The sequence below is a fragment of the Gymnogyps californianus genome, chromosome 2 (assembly GCF_018139145.2).
Source record: "Gymnogyps californianus isolate 813 chromosome 2, ASM1813914v2, whole genome shotgun sequence".
In the NCBI taxonomy this organism is placed as follows: domain Eukaryota; kingdom Metazoa; phylum Chordata; class Aves; order Accipitriformes; family Cathartidae; genus Gymnogyps; species Gymnogyps californianus.
In genome coordinates, this window is record NC_059472.1 from 107,272,870 (window position 1) to 107,300,679 (window position 27,810).

Consider the following 27,810-nt stretch of genomic DNA (forward strand, 5'->3'; position numbering starts at 1 on the left):
TCATGGATGTAGGGATACCAAGAAGTCCATCACTTCTACCTGTAAGCAAAGACTACACAGGCAATGCAGGAGAGGCTGCAGTCACTGAGGACACCTCTCTGCTATTGCAGGCGGCCGCATCACCTAATCTTCTTCAGGATCTGATCACATGTGTACTGGTTTCATCTGGGAGGGAGGTAATTTTCTTCACAGTAGCTCCTATGGTGCTATGTTTTGGATTTGTGACCAAAACAGTATTAATAATACAGGGATGTTTCAGTTATTGCTGAGCAGTGCTTATCCAGTGTCAAGGCCTTTTCTGCTTCTCACATTGCCCCACCAGCAAGTGGGCTGGGGGTGCATAAGACGTTGGGAGGGGACACAGCTGGGACAGCTGACCCCAACTGACCAAAGGCATATCCCATACCACATGACATCACACTCAGCAGTGTGGGGAGGAAGGAGGAAGGAGGGGCGTTCAGAGCGATGGTGTTTGTCTTCCCAAGCAGCCATTACACGTGATGGAGCCCTGCTTTCCTGGAGATGGCTGAACACCTGCCTGCCGATGGGAAGCAGTGAATAAATTCCTTATTTTGCTTTGCTCATGCATGCAGCTTTTGCTTTACCTATTAAACTGTCCTTATCTCAATCCACGAGTTTTTGCACTTTTCCATTTCTCTCCTCCGTCCAATGAGGGGGTGTGAGCAAGCAGCTATGTGGGGCTTAGCAGCCTGCTGGGGTTAAACCACAACAACATCCCAAATTAGGAAGAATTTGTCTGTTCTTCCCCACTACTCTTTTCTGAAAGCTATTCCAGAACTTTATTCTTCAGGTTTAATATATTTGTAAATATTTGATTCACAGAACACTATTTTTTGTGTTCATCAATATCTGCTAGCATAAATATTTGTTCCTCAGTCGTGTTTACCTCAATGTATTTTTAGAGAAAATGGTACTACTATGTTTTAGCACATGGGAAATGGAAGACAATGTAGAGACAAATAAGCTGCTGCTAACCCCAACTATTGTGTGCACATAACACTGTGCAAAGACTGTAGTTCAGCCCTGAAAAGCAGCCTAGCTCCACAGGCAAGAACCATGACTGAGTAAATAAACCTCTCCAAAAGCCTTCTGAAGAACATAAGAATAGAAGAAATGTCCTGTAGGATCAGAACAACAGTCCACCTTCTCCATTATCCTGTTGTGGACAGTGGCAATAAGAGATGCTACTCAGGGCATGCATGTGAGCGTGACCACTTTTGTCACACATTCACCTTTCACTCCTCCACCATCTACCATGACTGCATTAAAAATGTTACAGGGTGCACAGTGCTTACAGTATCCATTGATGGATCTGTTTTCCATGAATCTGTTAAATTGTTTTCTGAACCTCCTAATGATGCCTGTTTGCAAAGCCTCCTCTGGCAGCAAGTTCCAGAAGTTTACCAGTGGCTGTGTAAATTAGTAATTTTTTTCCCCATCTGTTTTAAGCTGGTCTTATACCAATTAACAGGTCTGTACTAGCTTTTGGTGTCTTTGTGCTATGCTCCTATGCGCTATGTAGATATGTTAACAGTGTTCTATTGTATGTGAACTTCCCTTCTTGTTTTTTCTTTATCAAATGACAGAAAGTGGCCCCATGTGCATGAAACAACAATATCCAGTGAAATTACCCCAGTTCCTTCTGAACAAGGTATTACACTGCTTGAAGGAAGATCTTAAGGGCACAAAATAAACAGACATAAGGTCAGTGAGGAAACTATGTTCACATATCTTTAAGGAAGGGGAGTTCAGAAACAGAAAGATATGAGCTAATTGTTTTCTAAGGTCTTCAAACTGCTTTCTAAGGTCTTCAGAAAAAAATAATTGTTTACAAACAATAATAATATATTTTAAGATTATAGAGGACTCACTGACAATAAACGCAACAGAACCTTAAACATTCTTCAGCTGTATCAGTATAATTTATACCAAGCTTGTAAGGGTTTATACAAGGTCATAAGTGTTGCAAGCATTAATAAATCAGAAGTGGAAACTGAAATCATATAAGAATCATGAGGAGGTAGGTGCTACAAATATCAGAAGTACATCACTAGAAGGTTCTTAAGAAAGTTAAGTTAAGAAAGTTAAGTAAGGGCAGGTATAAAAGATCAACTGATTTGTTGAATTCTGGAACAGTTGAATAACTGCTTATCTGAATCTTCAGTAATCATTAAAGAAACTTGTAAAACAACGTAAAAAATTATTGTTACCAAAAATAATAACAGTTTTATGTTTCTTGAATTGTACGATAATATTAATTCTAGATCAACAACAGGAGTAAGCATGAAGTGGTCAAGTGGCTGAGTCTTTTCAAAAAATACCCTTGAGATCATTAAAACAAGATTTTTTTTGTTTGTTTTGCTTTAGTTTCCTACAAAGAAAGAAAACATACGTTTAATGCAATTTCAAAGTACTTTCCCATTTTGTTTACAGGGATGGCCTCCAGTATTCATCATTCAATTTATGCTGTGACAAGACTTACAATTGACTCCTTTCCCCATTTCTGTTTCGTGTTCACTTCCTTGACTGAAGATGAAAAAGTTCTAACAGAATAGAAGATTAGATGATTTAGTACCTCCATGAAGCTTGCATTTCCTTGAGATTAGGTCTTTTCTAGGGAGTTGTAATTAAAATAAAAGTCAGTATGCATTCTGGCAGTTCTATTATGCATTATTTACATCTTCTTTTTGTGTTGAGAATCCTTGAGATATGGTTAACCACCTTGTTTTCCAGGAAATCTTGGGTGACAGTAGACAACACTTCTAATCGTTATGCATTCTACTATCCTTACAAATACCTAGTAAGTATAAAATAAGTGCTGGTCCCCAACTAAGTGCCTACCAAAAAATAATTTGTAGTTTGTGCAGATGACAGGCCTTACTGTCAAACCAGATCTTTGAGGTCTTTTTGGCAAGAAAAAATTGAGGATATTTATGTGTAAAGATGACAAGGATATCCGCTTTAGCCACTAAACTTACATAAAGTGTCCAGATTGATGGAGAAGATGTATATGACATCATAGATTAAAAAAAAAATTATGCAGTTCCCCAAGAAACACAAAATTATGATGAAGTATCAGTTTTCATTCTTTGCGGTTTTAGTGGCAATCCCTTTTCTAAAGAAGCAATAGCATGCAGCAGTGCTAATAAAATTTCCCTCAAAATCTTCTGCCCTGGAGCCTGCCTCTCCATAAAGTCCCCAATCGTGGGGAAATGTATTCTCCATTCTCTATACTAACGATGGATTTCTGTTGCCAATGATGGGAAATGGAATCAATTTCCTAATATTTTGAATATGCTGTCCTTTGGATAAAGCTGGTTTTCTTCCAAATGAATCCATATAGTCTATATTACTAGAGATCGTTTCAAAATACAGCTTTTTAATCTAAATACTTCCAGCCCAGTGTTTAGTAAGGCCCATTATCAAAAGTTCAAATATATATTTGATTTAAACCACTTAGGGAGTTTTCAGAGAGGTTCCACACTATTGTATTTCCACTTGGTGAAACAAGCCTCTTTCCATTTGGCAATACTTCTTCCTACCATGACAAAAGTGAAGGTACTGTCTAAATGGACAAGTGATTGAGAAAAAGTGGCATTGCCACATCTGTAACTTCTGCACATGTCTCTAACTAGACAAAGACCTCTGAGTCCTCCAGGAGCATGACTCTCATGCTACGGTATTGATTGACCATAGTGGAAAACCTGAAACAATGGTAAAGGGAGCATTATTAGCCAGTAGCTTCTATTTCCTTTTGAACACCTGTGACTTATCTTTGGTATTTCCAAATACAAGTGAGTTGCACAAGTATTCCTGGTCACAGGTAGCAAGTGTTTTATGGAGTGCCTAACAAATGCTTTTATCAAGTTGCAATATATTTGTGTTTCTTTGTGGTCGAGACAGACAGTAAGCTCTTCATTTAAACCAATCTCTAATTTTCAAACATTTGGAGCTGATGTTGGGATCTTTGTGGTTTTAGGAGTGGAAACCCGTAAAACCCAGAATATGCTATTGATACCTCTTTGACTGAAGCCACTAACATAGTTTGTTTTAAGGTAAGTAATAAAAATAATTTTAATATACTTTTCTAGAAAATAAACAGAAATGGCAAATATACAAAAATACAAGCAGAGAACAAGTTTCTGTACAATATTGTTTGCATTCTTCTGAAACAGAGATGATAGTAGATGAAACCTGAAAGTGATCTATATTAGTCCTGAAACTTTGCTATAAAACATTATTCTTAATAAATTATTTTTATAACAAAGATTTATTTTATGATGTGTCATCAGTACAACTGTTTCTCCTCTGAGGCAAGCATATGAGAGTTGCATTACTTACATTGACAATTATTAATTATTTTCTTTTAATGCAATACAGCCCAAGATCCCAGTGAGGATCAATGACCTATTATTATATTTGGTCTTTCATGACCACAAGGAAAGTCAATACTTCTTCTAAATGATTATGGTACTAAATTATCTGATTCCATTTGTCTGCTTTTTCACAGTATGTGTACATAATTTGATGCAATGACATACAGACACTGTCAAACTAATGCCAATTGTAACAGTTAACTATTAGAAGTAATAGCTGTTTTAGGATGAGTTTCTGCCAAAGACCGATATCCTTGTGATTGAATTCCCACCCATGATAATCCTCAAAGTCTTGCTCCCGATCTTCCACTTTCTCACAAGCCCCACGTTTTTCCCTCTTCAGCTCTTCCACTTTTCACCTATCCCCTAATTAAATCATACTGTATCTTCTTAATTTTTCTCATTTACTTTTATTTTTTTCCATTATAAAATGGAGATGAAAATATAGCTTTTTTTGAATTCTCTTCATAAGAGAGTTTACAAAGATGCCTCAGATTAACAATTGTATCTGTATAGTTTTGACTCCCTTTTCATAGATTTTGTGGCTTTCTTTCCTCATTACTGGATTCTGACTGCAACAGCTCAGTTGCTCAACTTTTTCTTTTATTTTTTGGCAAATCTACTCTTGTGAGGGGGCATAAGAAAGACAGTCTTCTGTTGTCAACTGCCTCTGACTTCCTGTCATTCTGCACACCCAGTATGAATCATTCTTCACACCCAGCCTAGGGTCATTCTTCCAAGAATACCATTAATTCCCTTTATATGAAGGTCAGATGACAAATCTCCACCAAAACAACTGCGTTAAGGCCTTTTATAAAATCTACGTCATAACAGTCTCTGTGTAGATGTTACCATACACATTTCTGCACTAAGGTTGAGTTGGTAGGCTAAAAAACCAAATACATCATTTTCTTCATTGTACAACTAAACCAAAGATGTAACTAGAGATATAATCATCAGTATATCCATTTCCCCCTACAAAGTTGAACTATTTCATTCACACATTGTTACACTTACCACCTACATATAAATGCTCCATATAAAAATCTCTCAGTTAAAAGACTGAATCAACATAAATATTGTAAGTAGTAAAATACAAGAGTAGCATAGGCATTCAAAAAACATGCAACTTATTTAGCAACTGAAGCTGAACTACCACTCTGACAATGAAAGCAAGAACAAAATCATGTTGTGGCTATATTTTGATTCCTTATAATACATATTTCATCATGTTTTGCAGATGGCAAGAGCAAAACTGACATAGAGCCAGGGAAAAAACAGACCCTGAATTTTACAAAAAAATGCAGCTTGTTCAGACTGCTTACACGCAGAAAGTGAACCAACTCATAATCCACCAGAAAACTGCTGAATTTGTCTAAGAAACAAAGCCATCTGCCAGACAGAGGAGAAAGTGTTTCCAGACGCTATTCTTTTTCCTATTTACTGAGGTGGGTTTTTTATTTTTTGTGTATTGTTTTGTTACATCCTTTGATAGGTAAAAATGTATCAACAAATAAACGTATTTTGAATCACAGTACTCTCTTTGCCTTCTCTCAAAATACAGAAAATTTTAGGCCTGTAATTTTATGAGGACTTTATAGACAATCATAAGACTGTTGCATCATTTTTCAACTAAATCAAGTCCACAAATTTCAGGAAATGCATGTAAGCGAGCAACAGCACATCATTTAACAAATATTAGTAGAAAATAACTGGAAGATCCCAGTATTATGAAGCCTAACCCCTGCAAGATCCGCAACTGGTCCCTTCAGTATTCAGCTTGGACAGCTTGTTGGATATGTTAGAGTTAAAATGTTATTCCTTACCCATTTCCTATAAATGCAATAGGAAATAAAAATCTGAAGCATGCATTAGGAGTGTGCAGCAACTCTCAATGCCTTTACTTCAGGTTTTTTCATCATCTCTATAACTATAATGCTCTTCTGTGGCAACAGGGAAGATACCTGATTCTACAAAAGGTTGTTAGAAATACCTGATTTAGTCAGCAATAGCTGGTTTAAATCAAATGTTCCAGTCTTTGAAAGGATCCCTGTGGTCCTTACATCACCTCCACATGACAACAAGCTATGTGTGTTTATAGATATATGTATACATACACATGCATCCATATAAATGTACATACAAAGAGGTAACCTACTCAAGCTGAAACATGGGAAATTCCCATTAGATATAAGGAAAAATTTTTCATCTTGACAGCAGTCAAACACTGGCATACGTTGTCCAGAGGGATTCTGGGATGTCCATCCTTGGAGGCATTCAGGACTCAAATGGACACAGCCCTCAGCCACCCAGTCTTCTTCCATCGGCCCTGAGCAGCAGGTCAGACTATATGACCCCTGGAGGCCACTTCCAGACTGAATTGCTCTGTGATGTAATGAGCGTATGTATGTATAGATGAGTACAGTGCAAAATCTAACCACCCTCAAAAAGTCTCTGAATTGATCTGTCTTTAGCAAAAGTATTTAATAAACTTAAGCTTCTGCTGCCCAGCTCAGTTTCCTCAATGGTCTCCTCAGTTCTCTACCTTAGAGTTAAGCAAGTCAATGTTTATCTTTATTCCAAACATCTTTTTGCTTTTCTCCAGCTTTCAGACCAGAAGATGACAATATTTCCTGCTTATCCTTTAGGTCTGCTCTGCTTCACAATCATCACATATGGTAATTTAACAGTTAATAAAGTGATATTAATAAAGTAAGTTAATAACTGATACTTCTGAGGTTTCTGTTCACTTTTGCCATCATCTATCTGCTATCTTGATTCAAGGGATATACATCAGTTGATGTTATCTATTTTGTTGGCTTTTTTCACGGTCCTTAAAGGAGCTCACAGTTTCTCTGCTTTTAACGTCAGTGATTAAAAATGTCTTGTTCTGGGCTTTTTTACTGAACAAAATGGCAGCAGGAGATAATGTCAGTTTTAAGAGCATTATTTGTAAGCGTGCTGTGCAAATTAGGAGTTTGGATTTGGTTCCTGGGTCTTATGAAATCCTTTAAACATTTCTGATACAATTTTCTTTCAGGAACAATGGATAAATATCTCAGATTTGACATAAGATACTTAAATTCATACTCTTTTGCAAAATGCTTTAATTCAACAGTCAAACTGTTGACCATTAAATGTTATTATGACATTTTATGTCATACCCAGCAAATAACTGGTTTTAGACATGAGATTACATGTTTAGTGATAGCATTTTAAACATTTCTGTTTCATAGAAATAATAACTGCAAATTAATTTATGCTTTTCCAATGACAACACAAAACTTTTGCATCATAGATGTAATTTTTTGTATTTGCTGCATTTTTTCTTCATCACATTTTCTAACGCTGTCAGCAGATTTTATTTTATTATCTTTATATTTGCCTGCTTGCTTGGAAATTGGCTTTTTCTTCATTTTCATTTGGCTCTACTTTCTCTTTAACAATTTATATAAATAATTATATATACACTCAGGTGCTTCAATAAATGCAACTGTATAACTTAAGCAACAACCCCAACTCAAAACTCAAGAAAGATTTTGTTTCCCTCAGTCTACATTTAACATAATCTTGTAAACAACTTCCACTTGACCAAAAGCTGAGCAAAATATATTACTTGTGATAATGTAAAGGAATACACATTATTAGCTGTCCTGAGATATTGGTTTAGATAGAATGATTTCTTCCCATTTCTGCTTCTTCAGCAAAATATAAAAAAAAGCACCATCTGAATCCCATCAGCAAGCTTGTTCATATAGACACATTTTTAGTGTAAAGAATCCATGTAGCATTTTAATGCCAATTTAAAGACTGTTGAAAACAACATAAGATAAATATGCAACAAATTAGCTTGGACCTGATTTACAAAGTCTTCATTGTGTACTCAGACAGCTTTTATAAACTTTGAGGGATCTCCAGGGATCCTATCTCCTACATTTATTAATTTTCGACACTATAGTATTCTGCACGTGAACAGGAGGCAGAGGAAGGAAAAATAGCTGGAGAATTAGGGGAGGTTGCAGCTGGGACAAAACGTCTAGCCATGATTAATTACAGATAAGTAGTAATTTGGAAAGCTTGGGGCATTCATTGATTATGCAACACACACACAAAAAAACCCCCAAAACAGGAGGGAGACATGAATGGGAACCAAAATAAAACCACACCTGGTCCACGATATTAAAACCATTTATAGAATTTAAACTTCTTTTACAAGTCTAACTACAGAAAAAAAAAATTAAAAACAATTTCTCCCTTTTCTCTTGGTGTTAAAACCATTGCCTTTATTGCTCAATTTGCAGACTGTATGAGAGGTTACTGGATTGCTTTGAGCGTTTATCATAGACAGTGCAAGCAACCTTCCTCTTTAAAGTAAAATAATGCACTATGCGTATAACAATAGTTCCCAGGCAAACAGCAATGCGGTGACTCTTGCCTTTTTTTTTCTTTATCAGATCTTTTGCAGTGCTAAGAATCTGTTGGGCAAAATGAGAAAAGGACAAAGAATGATTCTTCCTCTAAATGCTGAAGTTTTGCAACTACTTGAGTGATGAACTGACGTGATATTTTGATGAGTGGCTCTGAAGTAAATCAAGTCTAGGACCTGATACAAAAAAATGTATCTTAAGGGCTTCTGACTTCTCTCTTCCCCCGCCCTGCCCCTTCCCTCCTTCCTCGCCCCCCCCGATTACTTCCTCTCTCCCCCTTATACATACATATATCCTGGTACACTAAAGGACAAACAGTGAAAACAGATATATCTTTTGTTTACACTGGAGACTTAATACCTTCAGCTTGATGGACTCCCTTGTGATTGTTTCAGCTAAAATATGACTGCTAATAGTAATAACAGCCAAGCATGCACTGCAGTCTTCATCTACCCTATAACACAGGTTGTCACAGATTTCAGATGTCTTCTACATAGATTGCACTGATTAAAAAAAAAAAAAAGTCCGGGGAGTCCTACAATTTAAGAAGAAAAGAAAGCTCTCTTCAAGAGCTAAGCAGTGTCAGGTACTGAGTGAAATACATCGGGCTGGTCAGCACTGGGGTGATTTCATCTTCATAGCACTGCACTGAGGGCAGAGGCATTACTCTTTGAGTTAGCACACAAATAAAAGGAGGAGGAGGAGGAGGAGAAAATAATTGACAGCTGAAAGTTCTGCAGTGCACAGTGCTCAGCATGCTCTGCCCTCACCTGACAAGCTGCAACAGTAAGGTCATTTACTTTAAAGTTAAGACCATAAGCTTTTCATTCAGACTAAAAATTCTGTATATTTCTAGGCAAGACATAGCAGACATTTTTGTTCTTGGTCACTTGATTTGTCACTCACACTAATCATGAAGTTTAACAACAAAAAGTATACAAATATGCTGGAGATTATATTTTAAATCATCTGTATGGCAGAAAAAAAATCATATATTTTCATTTTCACCTGCTAATTCACAAGACTCTCACAAATTTCTTAAAATACTCTGAAAATGATGGGCTGTTTCTAACAATAACAACCATATGCCAGAGAGTAATAACTACAGATATCTAATTCTGATAGATTTTTTTCAGTGCTGCTGTTGAGTGTTTCTGTAACTTAAAAAGACCTGGATGAGACCAGCTGTCCGTGACTGGCTGGAACTGAGGTCAGCTGAACACAGGAAAACCTGAACAGCAACACTCAGAAGTGAGGTTAGCAGCAGGTCGAACACTCACTTTTTGTCTCACAGCGATTTACAGAGCAAATTAATAAACAAGGATAACATCTTGTCATCACTCTCCCCTTTAAGTTAATTCATTACTGCTAGCACTGAATGATGAATGAACCTGAAGTCAAATGGAAATCATCTTCATCCTTAGCAGGCTGCTAGAGCTCAACCATTTTTACATATGCAGCAAAGTAAAAGACTGCTCATGATGCATGAAGAAGTACAGATTCCTGTTTCCTCATCCTCAGTTATGCTATTTTTGTATTGCTTGTGGGATGAAAAATCATAATAACTGCAAAATAAGCACACAGGACTGAATATATAACACCAAGTAAGAAGGTGCCATTTTAACAAAGATAAGGCAGACTGCCAAACTGTTATTTCATGTAACGTCAATGTCCACATTTTCTTGTATTTTCAGTTTTGGAGAAAGCTAAGACTTGGTTCCTCAGCTGCTTGGTCACTGCCGTGAGCCACAAGCATTAACAGAAACACTTTCTTTAATGTCAATGAGTGGGATGACAGCTAAACGTCCAGGGGTATCAGCTTGTTATAAACAAGGCCGCAATCCAGTCCCAAAGGTGAATAATACAGAAGGGAAAAGAGAGAAAACAGGAGTAATGATTGCAAGTTTCATGATTCATTGCATCCCCAAACTCCCAATGCCCTCAACCTGTATTAGTTCAGGTTGCAAATCTGTCAGGTCCCATGAGCTACATACATTTGGCTGTTGTCAGTACTTGCATGGAACATTTCTAAAGGAGAAAGAGCAATCTAGGTGATCCTGGGTTTGCCTGGATCCTGGACTAGAGCTGCCAGCTGTGGGCTATGCATTAGCAATACAACGCATACCTTAGGGATAACTCCAGGGCAGCAGGTACTGTCCTTCAAAGTCTACATAAAACCAGTAGCCTGAACACTTATTGTGCAAGAGATGCCATGCTCTTCATCTGCCCTCAAATTAACTTTTAAATCACTCACATTAGTCTTATGTACCTATTTATGATAGTATGAACACTGAGGAAAAAAATGGCCCTTTTGTCTTTGTAGACAACCTTGTCTAATAGAGCCCTGGTCTGTGGCTAGAGTCATATGGTGGTACTGAGGCACAAGTAGAGGAGAATTTGAAAGGTGTTACTTAGCACATCTGTAGCATGGCCAGGTGCTGAATGGAGTTCATCTCTCCACTTTATCATTTCCATCTCCCAAACTCTTAATCTGTTGTTATCAGTAACAAAAGCATTCAGCCTTCTCTTGTGGGAGAAGCAGGAAAGAGAAATGCATAATGGACAAACACAAGATATATGTAGTTTCTATAAAAGAAAATATAAAACAGGTTATAAAAAAAGAGGACAGAATTCACTTAACGGGAAGATTCCACATTTTTTGGCATGCAAACTCTGTTTCAATATTGCACACCAGTTACAGCTGATGAGCACAGCTGAGAAATGCAGAACAGGCAGCAGCCTATTTAATACCCAGTCACTTGACCCTTTTCCCTACTAGAGTAGTTTTAATGACCAAACTATAACTAGTAGGAATGAACTTCCTGGTTTCTGGCTATCTGCTTTTCTGTTGCTGAAAGTTTCAGCTCAAATCTATCAATCATTTGAAAAAAAAAGTACTACCAGCTGTATTAAGACTAACATTTCCTAAGGTTTGAATGCTTGACTTTCTGTCTTTAGTGTTCCTCTTCATGCAGATTTTTATTCTGTGCCATTACATGCTGTCATAGTGCTAAATTTTAATTGAGTGGAATTATCTTAATGCTAGGTGCCAATGTCAATGTACAGAGGAACTCTGAAAGGTAACCCTAAAAACCTACAAAAGGCTGTCTGGATTTGTAAGAGTACAAGAAAAACAACCATATGAAGTAATGCAAGTTGTCAGCTAAGCTTCCCCGCCTTTGCCCACAAAACTAGTTTATTCCTTAAGCATAACTAAAAAATAAGTTTTGATATTTCAGCTTTCATATGGTGAAGAGATGTAATTACTGCACACAGTTACAACAGAAAACACAATTACTAATTGTGTTTTCTGGTCTGTCATTTCAAAGATGGCCTTTAAGCTCTGCAAAAATGTTGAATTACAGTTTTCAAAGTCGTGCGGCCTAATTCTACAAAATTTCCTCGATTTCTAGGAAGTTGAGATTCATTGTCATTATCAGATGCCAGGAAAAACAGCAGGACATCAAGAATCTTACTAGATAATTTTCTGTTATTTTTTTTTCTTTTCTGGTTTCATGTAATACAAACCAGCATGTTTTCTTGTTAAATATAGGCCTCTGTATTTTAGCAAAAATGTCTCTTTCACTAGGTACTGCTTACAAATACGGCTACATTATATAAATACTTGATTTTTGTATGTGGTCAATCTGTCTCGTTAAATTGGAAATTTTTCATATATATATGTATTGGATGTTTATAGTCATGCATGTTCCTCACTGCAACTTCTATAGTCCTTCAAGCTCTTTTAGGTATATTCATATTTGATCCTTTCTATTTCTTTAGATTTCTCTACACAATGCTACAAATAGTAAGTAAATTTAATCAAAATGTAATCAAGTGGAGCCAATGACAAGTTCTCAGTTTGGTTTTGGTTTTTGGTTTGGTTTTTTTTTTTCCACAGAGAATGTATAACCTAGTCACTTCTGATCACATAACACCTCTGTGGAAACTCCAGTTGCTGCCTAGATGGGAAAGTAATGGTAAAAAAATATCCAAAGACATTGTTAGCAGCTTCTAATGAAGGATAGGAGAAGCCAGTGTCATGTAACTAGCCGGTTCTCTTTGTATCAGCAGCTCTGTTACTGAAAGCGCACAAGGTTAAAGGTCAGATGAATTTTCAAAAGTGCCTAAGGGAGTCAGGAACTGAAACATCAATGATTTTACTGGGAAATAGTACGTACTATACTTAGACCTTGGTGTCTACCAATAATTCCAGGAGCCTTTAATGTCCTCTTAAATCTGGCTACAAATGACCTATTTGTCACTACCACAGGCCAGCATTTCAAAGTCCACCCATATTCCTGTCACTCAAGCAACTCATGTCAATCTGAGCCCTGTTTAATCGTCTTTTCTCATGACCTGAAACTTTCCTCTGAAACCCCCATTGTAGGAGAAGAGTTGTGAAGGTGTCCTTGTTTCGGCTGGGATAGAGTTAATTTTCTTCTTAGGAGCTGGTACAGTCCTGGGTTTTGGATTTAGTGTGAGAATAATGTTGATAACACGCTGATGTTTTAGTTGTTGCTAAGTAGCGCTTATCTTAAGCCAAGGATTTTTCAGTTTCCCATGCTCTGCCAGCAAGCAGGTGTGCAAGAAGCTGGGAGGGAGCATAGCCAGGGCAGCTGGCCCGAACTAGCCAAAAGGATATTCCATACCACAGAGCGTCATGCTCAGTATAGAAACTGGGGGTAGTTGGCTGGGAGGGGCAGATTGCTGCTTGGGCATCAGTCAGGGGGTGGTGAGCAACTGCATTGTGCATCACTTGTATTTTCTTGGGTTTTATTTCTCTCTTTTTTTTGTTATATTCCTTTTCATTACAATTATTATTACTATTATTATTTATTATTATATTTTATTTTACTTTAGTTATTAAACTGCTCTTATCTCAGCCCAGGAGTTTTACTTTTTTTTTCCTGATTGTCCTCCCCACCCCACTGGGAGGGGGGAGGGGGAAGCGGCTGCGTGGTGCTTAGTTGCTGGCTGGGGTTAAACCATGACAGAAGGGAAGGGGCAACATATCCTGCAGAGCGTTCTGGCAAACACTTCACAAAAATAAAGTAATTTTGCAGGCTCTGGAGAAAGAAACTTTAATTTCCAAACTGTGACAGAGGATAAACAAGAAAATGAGGCTCCCTCCTTCTGTTTTCATTGCTCATTTCCTCCATTTGTCCAGACCACTGTTATCTTCAAATTCTCCTTAATCCCTTTTGATCATCTTTAGGGCCACCAAATAGTTCTTGAAAGATTAGCGGTCACATCAATAGTTGGCAGTGATATCCGTGCCCTACTTTGTAACCTGAAGTGCATCTTCATCAGGAAGTGCTAAAGGAAAAAGCTTCTTATGTCACCTTTTCCCAGTAAATCCATGCACAGAATCATATTATGTCTTCTCACATATTGTGGCTCCTATGTAAGAAAAAGTAAGGAGCCTATAGTGTAGAAACTTTGGCCAATCTGGGTGTTTAACTGACTTTAGGGTCCAAGGAAAGTAGGAATGAAAATTTCTTTGCAGATCTTTACATTTGCTACTGTTTGGCACAATTTGTCTATCTCTACAATGCCAGCCATTTTTTAAGGAACTGCATAAATGGTCATAATAATAATAATAATAATAATAATGACGACAATGATGTTTTTATTCAAATAAGATAATGGTTTTCTTTCAAAAAGCCTTACATTTTACCTAAAATTACTCATTTGAAGATTTTGTTTAACAGCAACCCAGAGAATTTCTTGCTACTAATAACAGCAATCTCAGCAGAGTTTATTCTCTCAGGATTGAGGCAATCTGACTTTGAATGTCAACCATGCACTCTTTAATAAATGATCTTTGTTAGCAAGCAAAACTAACCTTTTTTATAATCTGATTCACTTACCTCTGAATTAATTTCATTTTGGACACAAATCATGGATAATTTGGGACGAAAGTTCATTTTGGTAGGATTGCTCTGGGTGAAGCTTTTCCCACCTGTGTTTTTGTTTCTTTATCATGACAAAAATGATTTACTTATTAAATTGCAGCAACAACATAGGCTTCTCCTAAGAATCAGGTTCTATTTTAGATGGTGTGTGCAAATACACATAAATTTGAATTCCATATCTCATATTCACTGGCAATATCTACCATTTGGCTTATCTACCATGCGGGCCTGATAATCAACATATTAGACATGTGCTAAATAGCTCTACAACTTACAGAATGCTCTTTTTTATTTTATTCAGACAGACAAGGTGTAAAGTTGCTCCATGAACTTTTAAACAGCATTAATAGCAAAACCATTCAGATTTAAGGTATATCAAGCCTATGGTGTAAGCTAGTCGCTGGGAAAGACTACATTGTAACTGAGACCATAATTAGCACAGCTGGTTCTGTACTTATACAAAATTACTCGTATACTCAGTAAAAAAATCAAATTAAACACAAAATTTAGGAAAAAAAAATTTTCAGGCTGCTTAAAAATCTTTAATTTGTCCCCTGTACCTATCACCATGATACAGTCCTTGACTGGTCACTGATTATTATTTTTTCCAGAGGGCTGCAGCATTATTCAGTACAGGAGGCAGACAATACTCATTTAGTAAAACTCTGCTCACTATCCTAATTTACTCTCATGCTTCAATATGTGGACCACATTTTATATATAATGTGTATTTCAACTCTTTCTATAAAAACTGCATTTTCTCATTGGATTTTCTATAGTGCTTATTACTACAGTAGATGATTGCTTCATAAATCTACCTATCTTTGCAATACCTCCATGAGGTGAGTATCTGGCATCATGTCCATTCTACAGATTGAATGAAAGATGTTAAGGTTAAAATCACACATACCTTTTTAGTGCTCAATCTGAGATGCCTACAGGCATTGGTTTTTTTGTTTTGTTTTGGAGGACAGCATTAGATACATTCAGAGAGAGTGATCACTTATTCCAGTTGCAGCTGTGAATGTTTGGTATTTCCACAAACTGGACCTCTGGGTTTCCAGTTAGGTACCCAGAAAATTAGGATCAAACTAATGGCTGCTCTGTGAAGAAATGGGTTATGAAACTTGGCAAACATCATGCAAGAATGTGGTTCCAGAGGCAGAGTTAGAATCCAGTTCTCTAGAGGAGCATTCTCCTGCCTTCGCTACGAGATTGTTCACCGAACTGAAATTCCTTTCTTAATTTCTAACACAATTTCTAACTTCTGCAATAAAAATTGCGGACAATATTCTACTTACACTACATCATTCTGATTCAGCCTGACCCACTCTTCAGTGGCTTCCCAATCTCCTTTAAAAAGAGTGCCCTGCACTTCAAAATTCAAATCTCTGCACTGAATTTCTTTTCTTCTTCACCTTTCATTCCCACAATTTCCACTCAGCAGACTTCTTTTCCCACTTTACTTCTTTACCTTTTCTAATATAGTTGTTGCTCTAGCTACTGCTTTCTACCCACTGTGTCTCCTCACCCCTTCCCCCCCCCAAAAAAAAAAAAATCAAATATAAACTTTTTCCATATTGTCTGGGCAGAAGCAGAAAAACATTGTGGGCATACCACAATCAAATGCAGTGCTGTCAGCTATGGCCAAGATATACAATTGCTGCAAAAGTCCCACCTGGCTTCTCAGCCCCAGCTTGGCATTTACTCAGCCCTTCTGTTTTAGAGGACTGTACGTTCTTCTAAAATAAGTTGTGGTGGTGAGCTAGAGTGACAGCTGTGGTAAGCTGCTTTGTCAGTCTGAGCTGAGACCTGTCTGCTCATCATGAGCTTCAAAGATTCCTGTACTAATAGTAATTTCCACACTGTGCTGGAATACCCATGTAAGTCTATTACAAAGGCTTACTAGTGTCTATGTCACGATGCCCGGATTTTAGTTCTGGAGTTATCTCAGTCAGTCCTTGTATGGGGATACTTGCATTGTACTCCCCTCTGTACCAAAGTAATACTCCCAATATTCCTAAGCTAACACTTTGTTACCCCTAAGGATGAGAATATATACTATAGTTTATGCAGTAGTTGGAATATGTAAAGCTGTATATGCAAAAGCAAGGTTTGAATGGATGTGATGGATGCATGTTTTTACAGCAACTGGATGCCTCTCTGAGCCTCTCAATGGCCTCTGCCCTTTCTGGGCCCTCATTGCTACCATTGGCTGAATCTACCCACTCATGGCAATTCTCTAAAAGTGCTGTTGCAGATACTGTGCTTCAAACCAGGAGCTCTTTTGCTGTCACCAGGGTTGAGCACAGATGTGCTGGAAGCCCTGGTTAACATTCTGCCCCGGATAACTGAAGTCAGTGAGGTCTCCTCACCTCTGGAGCTCACTTGCTTTTTAGGTATCGATCAACCTGGCTAGAGAAAATTCCTAACTAGGACTCCTCAAAATAATTCCAAAACCCAAAAGGTATGACTTCAGAATGGGACAGATTCTGCCAAAACTAAACTGCAAAAATGAATCTTGAACAAAATGTCCTTAAAGACTATAATGAGGCTTTCATTTCTTCCTGTGACTTACACACACCACAGATTAAAATATAATATCCAGTTGAATAACTGTTTTTCATAAATTGTCCTGTAATATACAGTAGTTTTCCTGAAAAAAATCTGATACATATGCAGAGAAATACTGTATAAATGTCTTCTTGTTTGAAGTTCTGAGTAAACAGTTGTATATCTACTATGTTAGTAACCTTATTTTAGATTTTAAAAAATCTAATAATAATATTAATCTACTTATTAGTAGATTCCATATAATCTCAGTGTATATAGGGGGCATAGAGGCTACAGAAAAAGATTATCGAGTGAATGTTGCTTATTATATTATCATCTGTGACTCTTAGAGAAGCCACAAGAAGAGATCAAAAGTCAATGCTATTTCCCCATGCATTTCCCTTGGCGTAAAAGAAAACAGTCAACATATGGTACAGAAACTATTATTCATGGATACGCATCCAGTGCCTCAAGAAATGAAAACTGTAAGTGCTCCTAATTCTACCATTATCATAATTATTATTACAATATCTTCCTTTTATCGTTACCATTTTGTCACAGAACCAAACCTACCTCCCTCCTGCCACACTGCTCTATTGTCTATGTTTGAGTCAGAGTCCTCTGACTTTATATTCTTCATTCTCTATATAATTCTAGCTCTGAAGTTTTGCACCGTCTTCTTCCTCTGTCTATAATACTGACTTCTCTATCTCTGTGGTGTTCTATAGTTAACCCCATATCGTAGCTAACAGCATACTATCCTAACAATGTCAAAGCTTAGGGCGGCAATGTCTATGGCAATGTTTGATTTCCCACATCCTAATCTATCGTTCTTGCAGGGCCTGGAAGATTTCCTTTATTACTCTAATTTTGTATTTTTCACACTTCATTCTTGCAGATGACACCAAACTGGGAGGAGTGACTAATATGCCACAGGGTCGTGCTGCCATCGAGAGGGACCTTGACAAGCTGGAGAAATGGGCTCACAGAAATGTCATGAAGTTCAACAGGGAAAAGTGTAAAGTCTTGCACCTGGGCAAAAACAACCCCATGCACCAGCATATGCTGGGGGCCACCCAGCTGGGAAGCAACTTGGCAGAAAAGGCCCTGGGGATCCTGGTGGATGCCAAGTTGAACATGAGCCAGCAATGTGCTCTTGTAGCCAAGAAGGCTAAGGGTATCCTGGGCTGCCTTAGGCAAAGTATTGCCAGCAGGTCAAGGTAAGTGATCCTTCCCCTCTACTCAGCACTGGTGAGGCCACACCTGGAGTACTGTGTCCAGCTCTGGGCTCCCCAGTACAAGAGAGAGATGGAATTACTGGAGAGAGTCCAATGAATAGCCACTAAGATGATTAAGGAACTGGAGCACCTCTCCTATGAAGAGAAGCTGAGAGAGGTGGGACTGTTCAGCTGGGAGAAGAAAAGGCTCAAGGGGGATGTCATCAATGTGTATAAATACCTGAAGGGAGGGTGCAAAGAGGACAGAGCTAGGCTCTTTTCAGTGGTGCCCAGTACCAGGACCAGAGGCAATGAGCACAAACTGAAACACAGGAAGTTCTCTCTGAACATCAGGAAACACTTCTTCACTATGAGGGTGACCAAGCACTGGCACAGGTTGCCCAGGGAAGCTGCAGAGTCTCCATCCTTGGCGTTTATTCAAAAACCGTCTAGACACAGTCCTGGGCAACTGACTCTAGGTGGCCCTGCTTGAGCATGGGGTTTGGACTAGATGAACTCTGAGGTCCCTTCCAACCTCAATGTTTCCATGATTCTGCTGTTCTGTGATTCTCCCTACTCTTTTTTTTTTTTTTTAAACCCCTGACATGTCATTAAGAGTTCTGTAGCTCTATATTCATCAATACCTGTATGAATTTCTCGATTAGCACAAAATGGTTTATGAGCCAGTATTGATTCAATTACCAACAGGTTGCTATTAATGGGAGAAGTGTTCATAAAAGTATGATTCCAATTGGTCACTGAACATTGAATACCATGTAAAATATGATGCTGCCTGTCATGACAAAAGAATCACAAATAGTTAAAACTTACAAATGAAGCGTTCTAAGAGCACAAAAAGGGTCTCACACAAAATGATGATGAACTTTACACAGTAGGTTCATTGTTAGAGTGTTTAGGAAGAATATCAGAGATGCAGGTTTAATTCTCTTTCCTGCCTGAAGGCATTTAAACCCACATCAATTACCTCACAGCAGACTGCCCCTGTTATCAGACTGTAAAATACTCTGGGGTAGGACTTCCTCAGTCCCTCTGTTAAAATTGTTCCACCTTGGATGAGTCAATAACTATTTATTAGAGAAGAAACTAGAATCAGTTCTCACTGTCTCATCCCAAAAGGGCTATAGGTTTGTATTCTCAACCAACAGGCCAATGAATATTTAATTATCTCATGCAAAGTGCAATAGCTTCCTCTGAAATACAGAGCCTCATTCCATAATGCTCTTTAACCCTAGTTCTTAGCATGTTTTTCTCATGAAAGATGGATAGTGAGGGTTGGAGTCACTCGATGAGTGATTTCAACTCATCTCTCTCACATTCTATAAGCAAATGCAGCAATAGTACTCCAAAAAGGAGAAATTCTGGGAAAAAAAATGAACTTGCAGAGACAAATTTTAATATAGTATTGTAATATAACTGAATATGATGGAGACAAAGTTGCATGGGCAGCCAAAATACTGGCCTTTCCTATAAGAACTTGACTTTGCAGTTTTAACATTCTTTTCTATAGCTCAGTTGACTTGAAAACATAAATATACTCCTTATATTTGACAGTCACAGATACCGTGAATAAAATGGAAATGAAGAGATGGGTAGATACTTTGCAGGAGAGATCAGAACTGTAATATTTTTGCCTTTGTTCTTTGGTAAGAAAGGAAATATATAAACAAAAGACATTAAAAATAATGGCAGTGTTGTAAAAGTTAAGAGATTCTGGTCATTCTCACCCTGCCTTCTTGTAAACCACTCACCATTGCTTATAATCAGCATCACAGTTGCAGTAGTACTTGGGATCAGTACAGTTGCGTTCGATGCCGCAGGCACACTTTTGAATGCCAGGTCCTGATCCGCCCCAATAGTAGTGCTTCTCATTGGCTTTTCCAACCCACCAGGTATATGGATTCCCTTCTGCAAGAAATGAAAATGCAAGGTTATGATGCAACAAAGTCGTAGAGTCCATAATGCATTAATTGGGTTCAGATGTTTAGTATGCAGAGGTTAACAACACATAACTGGACAGCCATCCCGCATTTCTGACAAACAAATGCATTCTTTATTATTGAGCAATTCAAAGGACCTTTCCAGGTAAACAAAACACATTTTCTTTTCTGTATTCACACAATTTATAATGATTGAAATTAATTAAATATTTTTTATCTTGTATGCTCTTTGTTTAGCTTTTTAATTTTTCTCAGTTTATATAATGAAAATACATGTGCAGTTTCCATAATTATTTTTAATTAATTTCTAATTCATATAGTAAGCTATCAGATGGATTATTCAATATTTGACCACAAATGCTGCACAGAAAAATGCATTCATTTTCTCTGTTTTTTAAAAAAATAACAGCTTTTAATTAGAAATTAATCTGTCTTCACTGGAAAACAAAGGTGTTCATCATGCTCTCTCCAGCTGGTCCGAAGCAAAACATAAAGAGATATTATCAAACTCCAACAGCATCTTAACCATTTTTTTAAAATGTATATATTTTTTTTTATTTAATACTTGAGCAAAGGTGATCTGAACTTTGACATAATCATATTTCTTGGCATTGGGTCTGTAATTTGATATTTTCATATACTGCTCTACGTTTATTTCTAATGCTTTTGGACTAACTAAGACTCTTAAGTGTAAATAAATAAATAAACCCCTGCTACTCTAATTTCTAATTTGAAAAAACACCCTTACTGAAAAGTTTCTTTTTATTCCTCCAGTTCAGCAAGACACTTAAATATGAGCTTAACTTCAAACCCATGTGAATAACTCAATCAATCTCATTGTACTTATCTTAGTGATTTTTCACATTTAGAAAACATGATTGAACTCAGCCTTGTCCTGGTTTCAGCTAGGACAGAGTTAATTTTCTTCCTAGTAGCTGGTATAGTGCAGTGTTTTGGATTTAGTAGGAAAAGAATGTTGATAACACACTGATGTTTTTAGTTGTTGCTAAGTAGTGTTTATACTAAGTCAAGGATTTTTCAGCTTCTCATGCCCAGCCAGCAAGAAGGCTGGAGGGGCACAGGAAGCTGGGAGGGGACACAGCCAGGACAGCTGACCCAAACTGGCTAAAGGGATATTCCATACCATATGATGTCATGCCCAGTATATAAACTGGGGGAGTTGGCTGGGAGGGGTGGATCGCGGCTCGGGAACTAACTGGGCATCTGTCGGCAAGTGGTGAGCAATTGCCTTGTGAACCACTTGCTTTGTATAGTTTAATTCTTGTAGTATTACTATTGTCATATTATTATTATCATTATCATTGTTTTTCATTCCTTTCTATCCTATTAAACTGCCTTTATCTCAACTCACAAGGTTTTTTTCCTGATTCTCTCCCCCATCCCAGGGGTGTGGGGGGAGTGACCTGCGTGGTGCTTAGTTGTCTGCTGGGGTTAAATCACGACAGCCTATAAACATGTTTCTTTAAAATGTCTTTTTCCCTCAACTAATCTGCTGCTGGTATTTTCTCATTAAATCAAATGAAACTATTTGCATGGAATTCACTTATTAATAAATTTTACAAGTAAAATCCTACGTAATAGATATTCTATTTTTCATAATTTTCTGTTTGTGCATCTCACTTATACATCTCCAAAAAACTACATCCATAAGCCTAAAAATAGCCATTTCACAATTAGATTTGATCATCTAGACCATAAATCTACTTATCCCAGACATATGTTGAAAGTAATTCACAGAGAACTCGAAAGAAAATTAAATTCCAGAAATGAAGAGAGCAACCAAATATCCGCACACATGTTAAAAAACCACCAAACCCCAAAAAGACACAGCTTTCTGAAAACACTTGATTTGTTCAATGCTTTTGAGTTGTTAAACATCATATAAAATAACACTATTGAAAATACAGTAATGTGAAAAATTTGTGGCAGCTGAAGTTTTTTATTAGATGTTACTATGCTGCACAGTATGACCATTCAGCTCTAGTGCTAATGCAATGGGTATGGTAGTAGCGTGACTTGATTCTAGACTCTAAATTGGTCATTTTAGCTCTGTGACTCAATTATCACGGAACTAAGTGCTGAGAGTTAGAAGAGTGTGCCATGTGAATGCTGCAGCAGCATTTCCAACCTGCAATACAATCTATCAGATATGAGAGTACGCAACCCTGGCTTCCAAAAGATTATTTAGTAAGCATGTAAGGGTAAAAGTTATCTTTCCACAATGAATGACAAAATCACTTTTATTGATACAGGATCCAGCTACAGCATTAATGATATTTGAAGCTCCTATTGTATTTTTTTTTTTCCTCTCATGTTCGAAGTTAGTTTTTATGCTGTAGTGGAAATGCTGTAGTTTTGACTGTTAGTCAAAATTCTCTTTATTTACACCCTTCCTGTCAAGCAAAGGATTGCACCATTCAGTCAGCAAGCACTTCATCAGGAAGCAAACCTGCTAATTAAAACACCAGAAGAAAATAAATTACTTAGAATTGTGAAAAAGAGGATTAAAAATTCAGAATCAGGTAGAAATGATTGAAGCAGATGAAAGTGATAGCAGAATTACTGACTACAGTGATGGCTGTCACAGACCACTGTGACAGACACAAACAGGGCATGTTTTAACTCATTTAAATGACAAATGGCATCCAGTTTTAAACCCAGAATGTATTGTAGTGTAGACAGAGCCATTTTCACATCTATTCTTTTCAGTGTGCATATACACTACTTAGGGATCTGGTCCCATTTGGGTGCATGCTTCTTCATTCTGAAGAAAAGACCTATCTGCAGGCTTAGGAACACAAATGAATTTAGGGAGATACTAACAGGCATGACTAAATTTCCAGAAAGGTCAAGGAGGGAACATATGATTTTAGGGGGTTTGCATTCAGCACATATTCTGCTAGCCTTCCCCACTACCAGTAATTCCAGCACTGCCCTTTTGAACACCACCAACCATCTGTAATTGCCCAGCATATTGTGCTAGGGCTTGCAACAGAGGGGCTCTTAGTAGGCAGTTCTCATTAGCCTGTTACCATGCAGTGGGGCAGACTTTCCATTAAGACATAACCCCATGCACTGGAATAGGATGAGCCTCTCACCACACCATCCTGTACCACAGTGGCCATACAAGAGGTTCTGGAGCTCCTTGATAGTCTATGGTTAATAAAAGAAAAATGAGGGGAAACACATTTGTGTCCCATTTGCTCTGTGCCAGTCACAAGAACAGCCCTTTGTGGCCTTCCTGCTTCATGTCAGCCAAGAAAAAAATGAGCAGCATTTTGTCTAAAGTTCATAAGCTCCAGATCAGGAATGCCATGCAAATATATTGCAGACACCGTTGTGACTGGGCATAACAAATAGTAAAACCCTACATTGGACATACTAAAAGAACAATAGAAAAGAAAGGCTAGAATGGAGAAGGATGTATCATGCAGGTTGTCGTGGTTTAACCCCAGCCAGCAACTAAGCACCATGCAGCCGCTTCCCCCTCCCCCTTCCCAGTGGGGTGGGGAGGAGGAGGGAAAAAAAAAAAAAGTAAAACTTGTGGGTTGAGATAAGAGCAGTTTAATAACTAAAGTAAAATAAAATACACTACTAACTAAGAATAATAATAATAACATAATAATAATAATTGTAATGAAAAGGAATATAACAAAAAAAAAAGAAATAACACCCAAGAAAAGACCAGTGATGCACAATGCAATTGCTCACCACTTGCTGACCGATGCCCGAGCAGCAATCCGTGCCACCTGACCAACCTCCCCATGGAACCCAACATCCCCTGGGCATGATGTTCCATGGTATGGAATACCCCTTTGGCTAGTTCGGGTCAGCTGCCCCGGCTATGCTCCCTCCCAGCTTCTTGCACACCTGCTTGCTGGCAGAGCATGGGAAACTGAAAAATCCTTGGCTTAAGATAAGCGCTACTTAGCAACAACTAAAACATCAGAGTGTTATCAACATTATTCTCACACTAAATCCAAAACACAGCACTGTACCTGCTACTAAGAAGAAAATTAACTCCATCCCAGCCAAAACCAGGACACAGGTAAAAAAATATTTAGAAATAGGATCACTCTTCCCCTCTCACACTTCGCCCTCTTTTATACCTCTATAGTCTCCTTTTGAGGATGTGAATCCTTCTGCTTCAGAGTCCTTTGCTTTTTTTTTTCTGTTTTGGAAGCTGATGGAAAGGGCTGATCCAAATAGAAGTAGTAGTGCACTCCAACATGGAGATTCATCATTAATGGATATAATTCTAAGCGTCAGACTACTTTATCATACATGATCATTTTGCTAAAATATCAATATTATTGGTCTTATGCCATTAAAAGTATATGAATTAAGTTTAAGGACAAAAAACAGTGGAGGGAAAAAGTTATATATAAAAGTTGTCAAGTGTGTTGCGATGACAAGTGATACCAAAAGGTATTTCTTCTGTTTTTGAAGTTATCTTTTCTTACCATAGGAACAGATTTTGAGTCATGGGACAGCTTTTTTGTTGTTGTCATTGATTGACTGCTTTTTCCCCCCAAGCTTTTGTGGACGAATAGCATCATGAGAAGAAGGAGTAGGAGAGGTATCTGCCTGCCTTGGGATTTTGGTTAGAATCAAGTCTTGATGCAGAACTGCTCTTTGGGCACAAAACAGCTCTCCTTTGAGGGCTGCTGTAGGAAGTTTTTAAGTTTATGTGTACTGAGTTATGACCAGGATGCCTTTGCATTTCCCTTCTTGAAGAGAAGCCACTTGCAAAGTGTTGTGGGCTTATTACACAGTCGCTTAGCAGAAAAGTAATGATGGTATCAGAGTAAGATGTGGATACCAAGAAAATGGACAAAGATATCCAGCTTTTAGGAGGTTCATTAACCTTACAGACAAAGTTAATAGCTGTGGTGCGAGAACAGTCTTCTAAGGGCAAAATGGCTGATCTTATTTTAATGGGGCATGTGGACATAAGAGTATGGCCAGAACATCAGATTCAAACCATACTTTTAGTAATTCAGATCTCTCTCTCCCTCACACACACACAAAAGCCTTTAACATTTACATGCAACACAGTTAACCGTGGTTGCAATGGCTTTGCAGTGCTGGACTTTGGTTAAAATTAATGCAAAATATAAGTTTTTATTTAAATCCATGTGCAATGTTAGCCCAGATTTGCAGTTATTAAATCAAAGTATGTAAAGAATCTGGTCATCAGTGTTTTCCATCAAGAAATGCTCCCCCTTTACAGAATATTCAGAAAAAATAAAGGACTAAGGGAACTTCTTTGTATTCTCACAGATGTCTGAGTGTCATAAAAAAGTGATTCCTTTTTCATCTCATAAATGTATCTTTGTGTGAACCATTTCATTTAATATAAAAACATACCCAACCAAAGTTAATGTAGTATGAACAGAACTCTTAACAGTCAATAACATATTTATTTCTAACGTAGCCAAACAGTCTCAAAATGTATAAATTTTGAAAGTACACTTTATATTCTACTGAGCATTTAATAAAACCAATTGGTATTATTATCTTTAAATGCAACTGATTAATTACAATGGCATTACTGTCAACATTTTAGGACTGTTATTTCAAAGCTGTTCAGTACCAGTAACTGAAGCTGCAATACTGAGAGAACTCAGATTAGGGAACTGAATAAAGTGGACAGATGCTCCATGTTACTCTGCATTCAGTAGGCTCCATTCACAATACAGCCCTCAGAGGGCTGATGACTATATTTCGTATTTGTAAACTACCTGGAGAAGCTAAATGCTTCTCTTTCATTCACCATGTCCTCCCCATAGCAATTTTTCCTCCAGTCTCTTCATTCTTCCTTCATTAAAAGACAGCACTTCTTGCAACAAGGATCTGCAAAGCCTAGCTGACTCCCATGGCTACTTGTACAACTGGAAAAACAAACTTGTAACCCCCTGGAACAAAGAGCTGGTTGCTCTGAAGGATAAGGGCAGGAGACAAAACTTGATAAGGGTGCAGGGGAGGATGTTAGATCCCCTGAGCCTGTCCGAAGAATGTCTCAAACACTTGCAATTAACGACCCTTGAAGAGGAGCTAAAGACTGACAAGAGGGAGTAGCCTGTCAAAGGCTGTATGAATTGCCCAAGAAGCTGTGAGGCCAGCAGTAATTGCCCAAGAAGCTGCAAGGCCAGCTGTAACTAGGGGAAAGGTAAATGTGTCAGGGGGAGATCGCGACCGCCGACTCAATTTGAGACCAAAAAGACTTGCCCCCCCACCCCTGCAAGGAGCATGCGTGCTAATTTACATAGCAAGTGAGGCTAATTAAAATAAGAGACAGTCCACACTGAAGGATAAGAATATAAGGAGAAGGCAAATGCCAAAAAAGGGGGGGACTAAGAGGAAAAGAAGAAGGAAAAGGAGGAACTTCTGGACAACCGCACCCACAGACCAAAGACCGCCCTGTTGGCTGGACCAACGCTGGAACCTGGAGGGGTGATCTCTCCCTCTCTCTCCCCCCGCCCCCCCTTCCTCGCTCCCTCTTTCTCTTTCTCTCCTTCTTCTTCTCAAAATATATTGTAAATAGAGTTTTGCCAAGTGCCTTATTCTGTCCGAAAGCTTTAAAGTTTGGAAGTAAAGTTGCTTTGATTGAACCTCCTGAGAACTTTGTCATTTCTGCCATGCACCGCCCCAGAGTATATCAAACTACCTTTCCCTAAAGCCACAGAGCAGGATGGGACACTACTGAAGGAAGACTGGAAGTGTGTTGCTTCTGCTGAAAGGGAGGAGGCTGTTCTCCACTCCAGCAATTACTCTTATGCACCTTTTCCAACTTCTGGAAACAAAGGAGCAACAGCGGTGACTATCCAAGGCTCTTCCCTTGGTTCTCTATCCCAGCTCTTTCCCATTCCTAGCACTTTATTTTGGGAAGAATAGCAACAGAAATTAATACTGGCAGCACTGCTAAGAACATGGCCTGTCTTGCCCGGAGCTCTGTGCCTGACAGGGGCAATGGGAGGCAATATTTAGAGAAAAGATCTGAGTTTGGTTATTACTTGTGGTTGATTATCTTTGCACTCCCTCAGCATCCATTCACTGCGTTAAGGATGTTAGAGGGTATACTTCTGCCTATTCCTGTTAGCATCTGTTTATAGATTCACCACCCATGAATTTGCCTAATTCCTTTCTGAACCTGTATGTTCTATCTGCATCTGCAGCCTCTTGTGGTGAATCAAAGCAAGCTACAACTTGCTCTGGATAAGGATTATGCTGCTTCTGCCTGTCAGGAAATTTTCCTGACCTCTATCTGGTCCTTAAAATCAAAGGGAATGGTTTATAAAGAAAGGCTAGGAACACTT

The 27,810-nt window shown here is 38.1% G+C and overlaps 1 protein-coding gene across 1 annotated transcript in view; it reads right to left on the bottom strand.

Annotated features, from left to right (window-relative positions):
* Nucleotides 1-27,810, bottom strand: part of CNTNAP2 (contactin associated protein 2) — a 1,235,323-nt gene that overhangs the window by 211,959 nt on the left and 995,554 nt on the right. Inside the window, exon 14 of the mRNA XM_050890726.1 lies at nt 20,282-20,438. Coding sequence (XP_050746683.1) covers nt 20,282-20,438 — 157 coding nt within the window. The remainder of the gene's footprint in view (nt 1-20,281; nt 20,439-27,810) is intronic.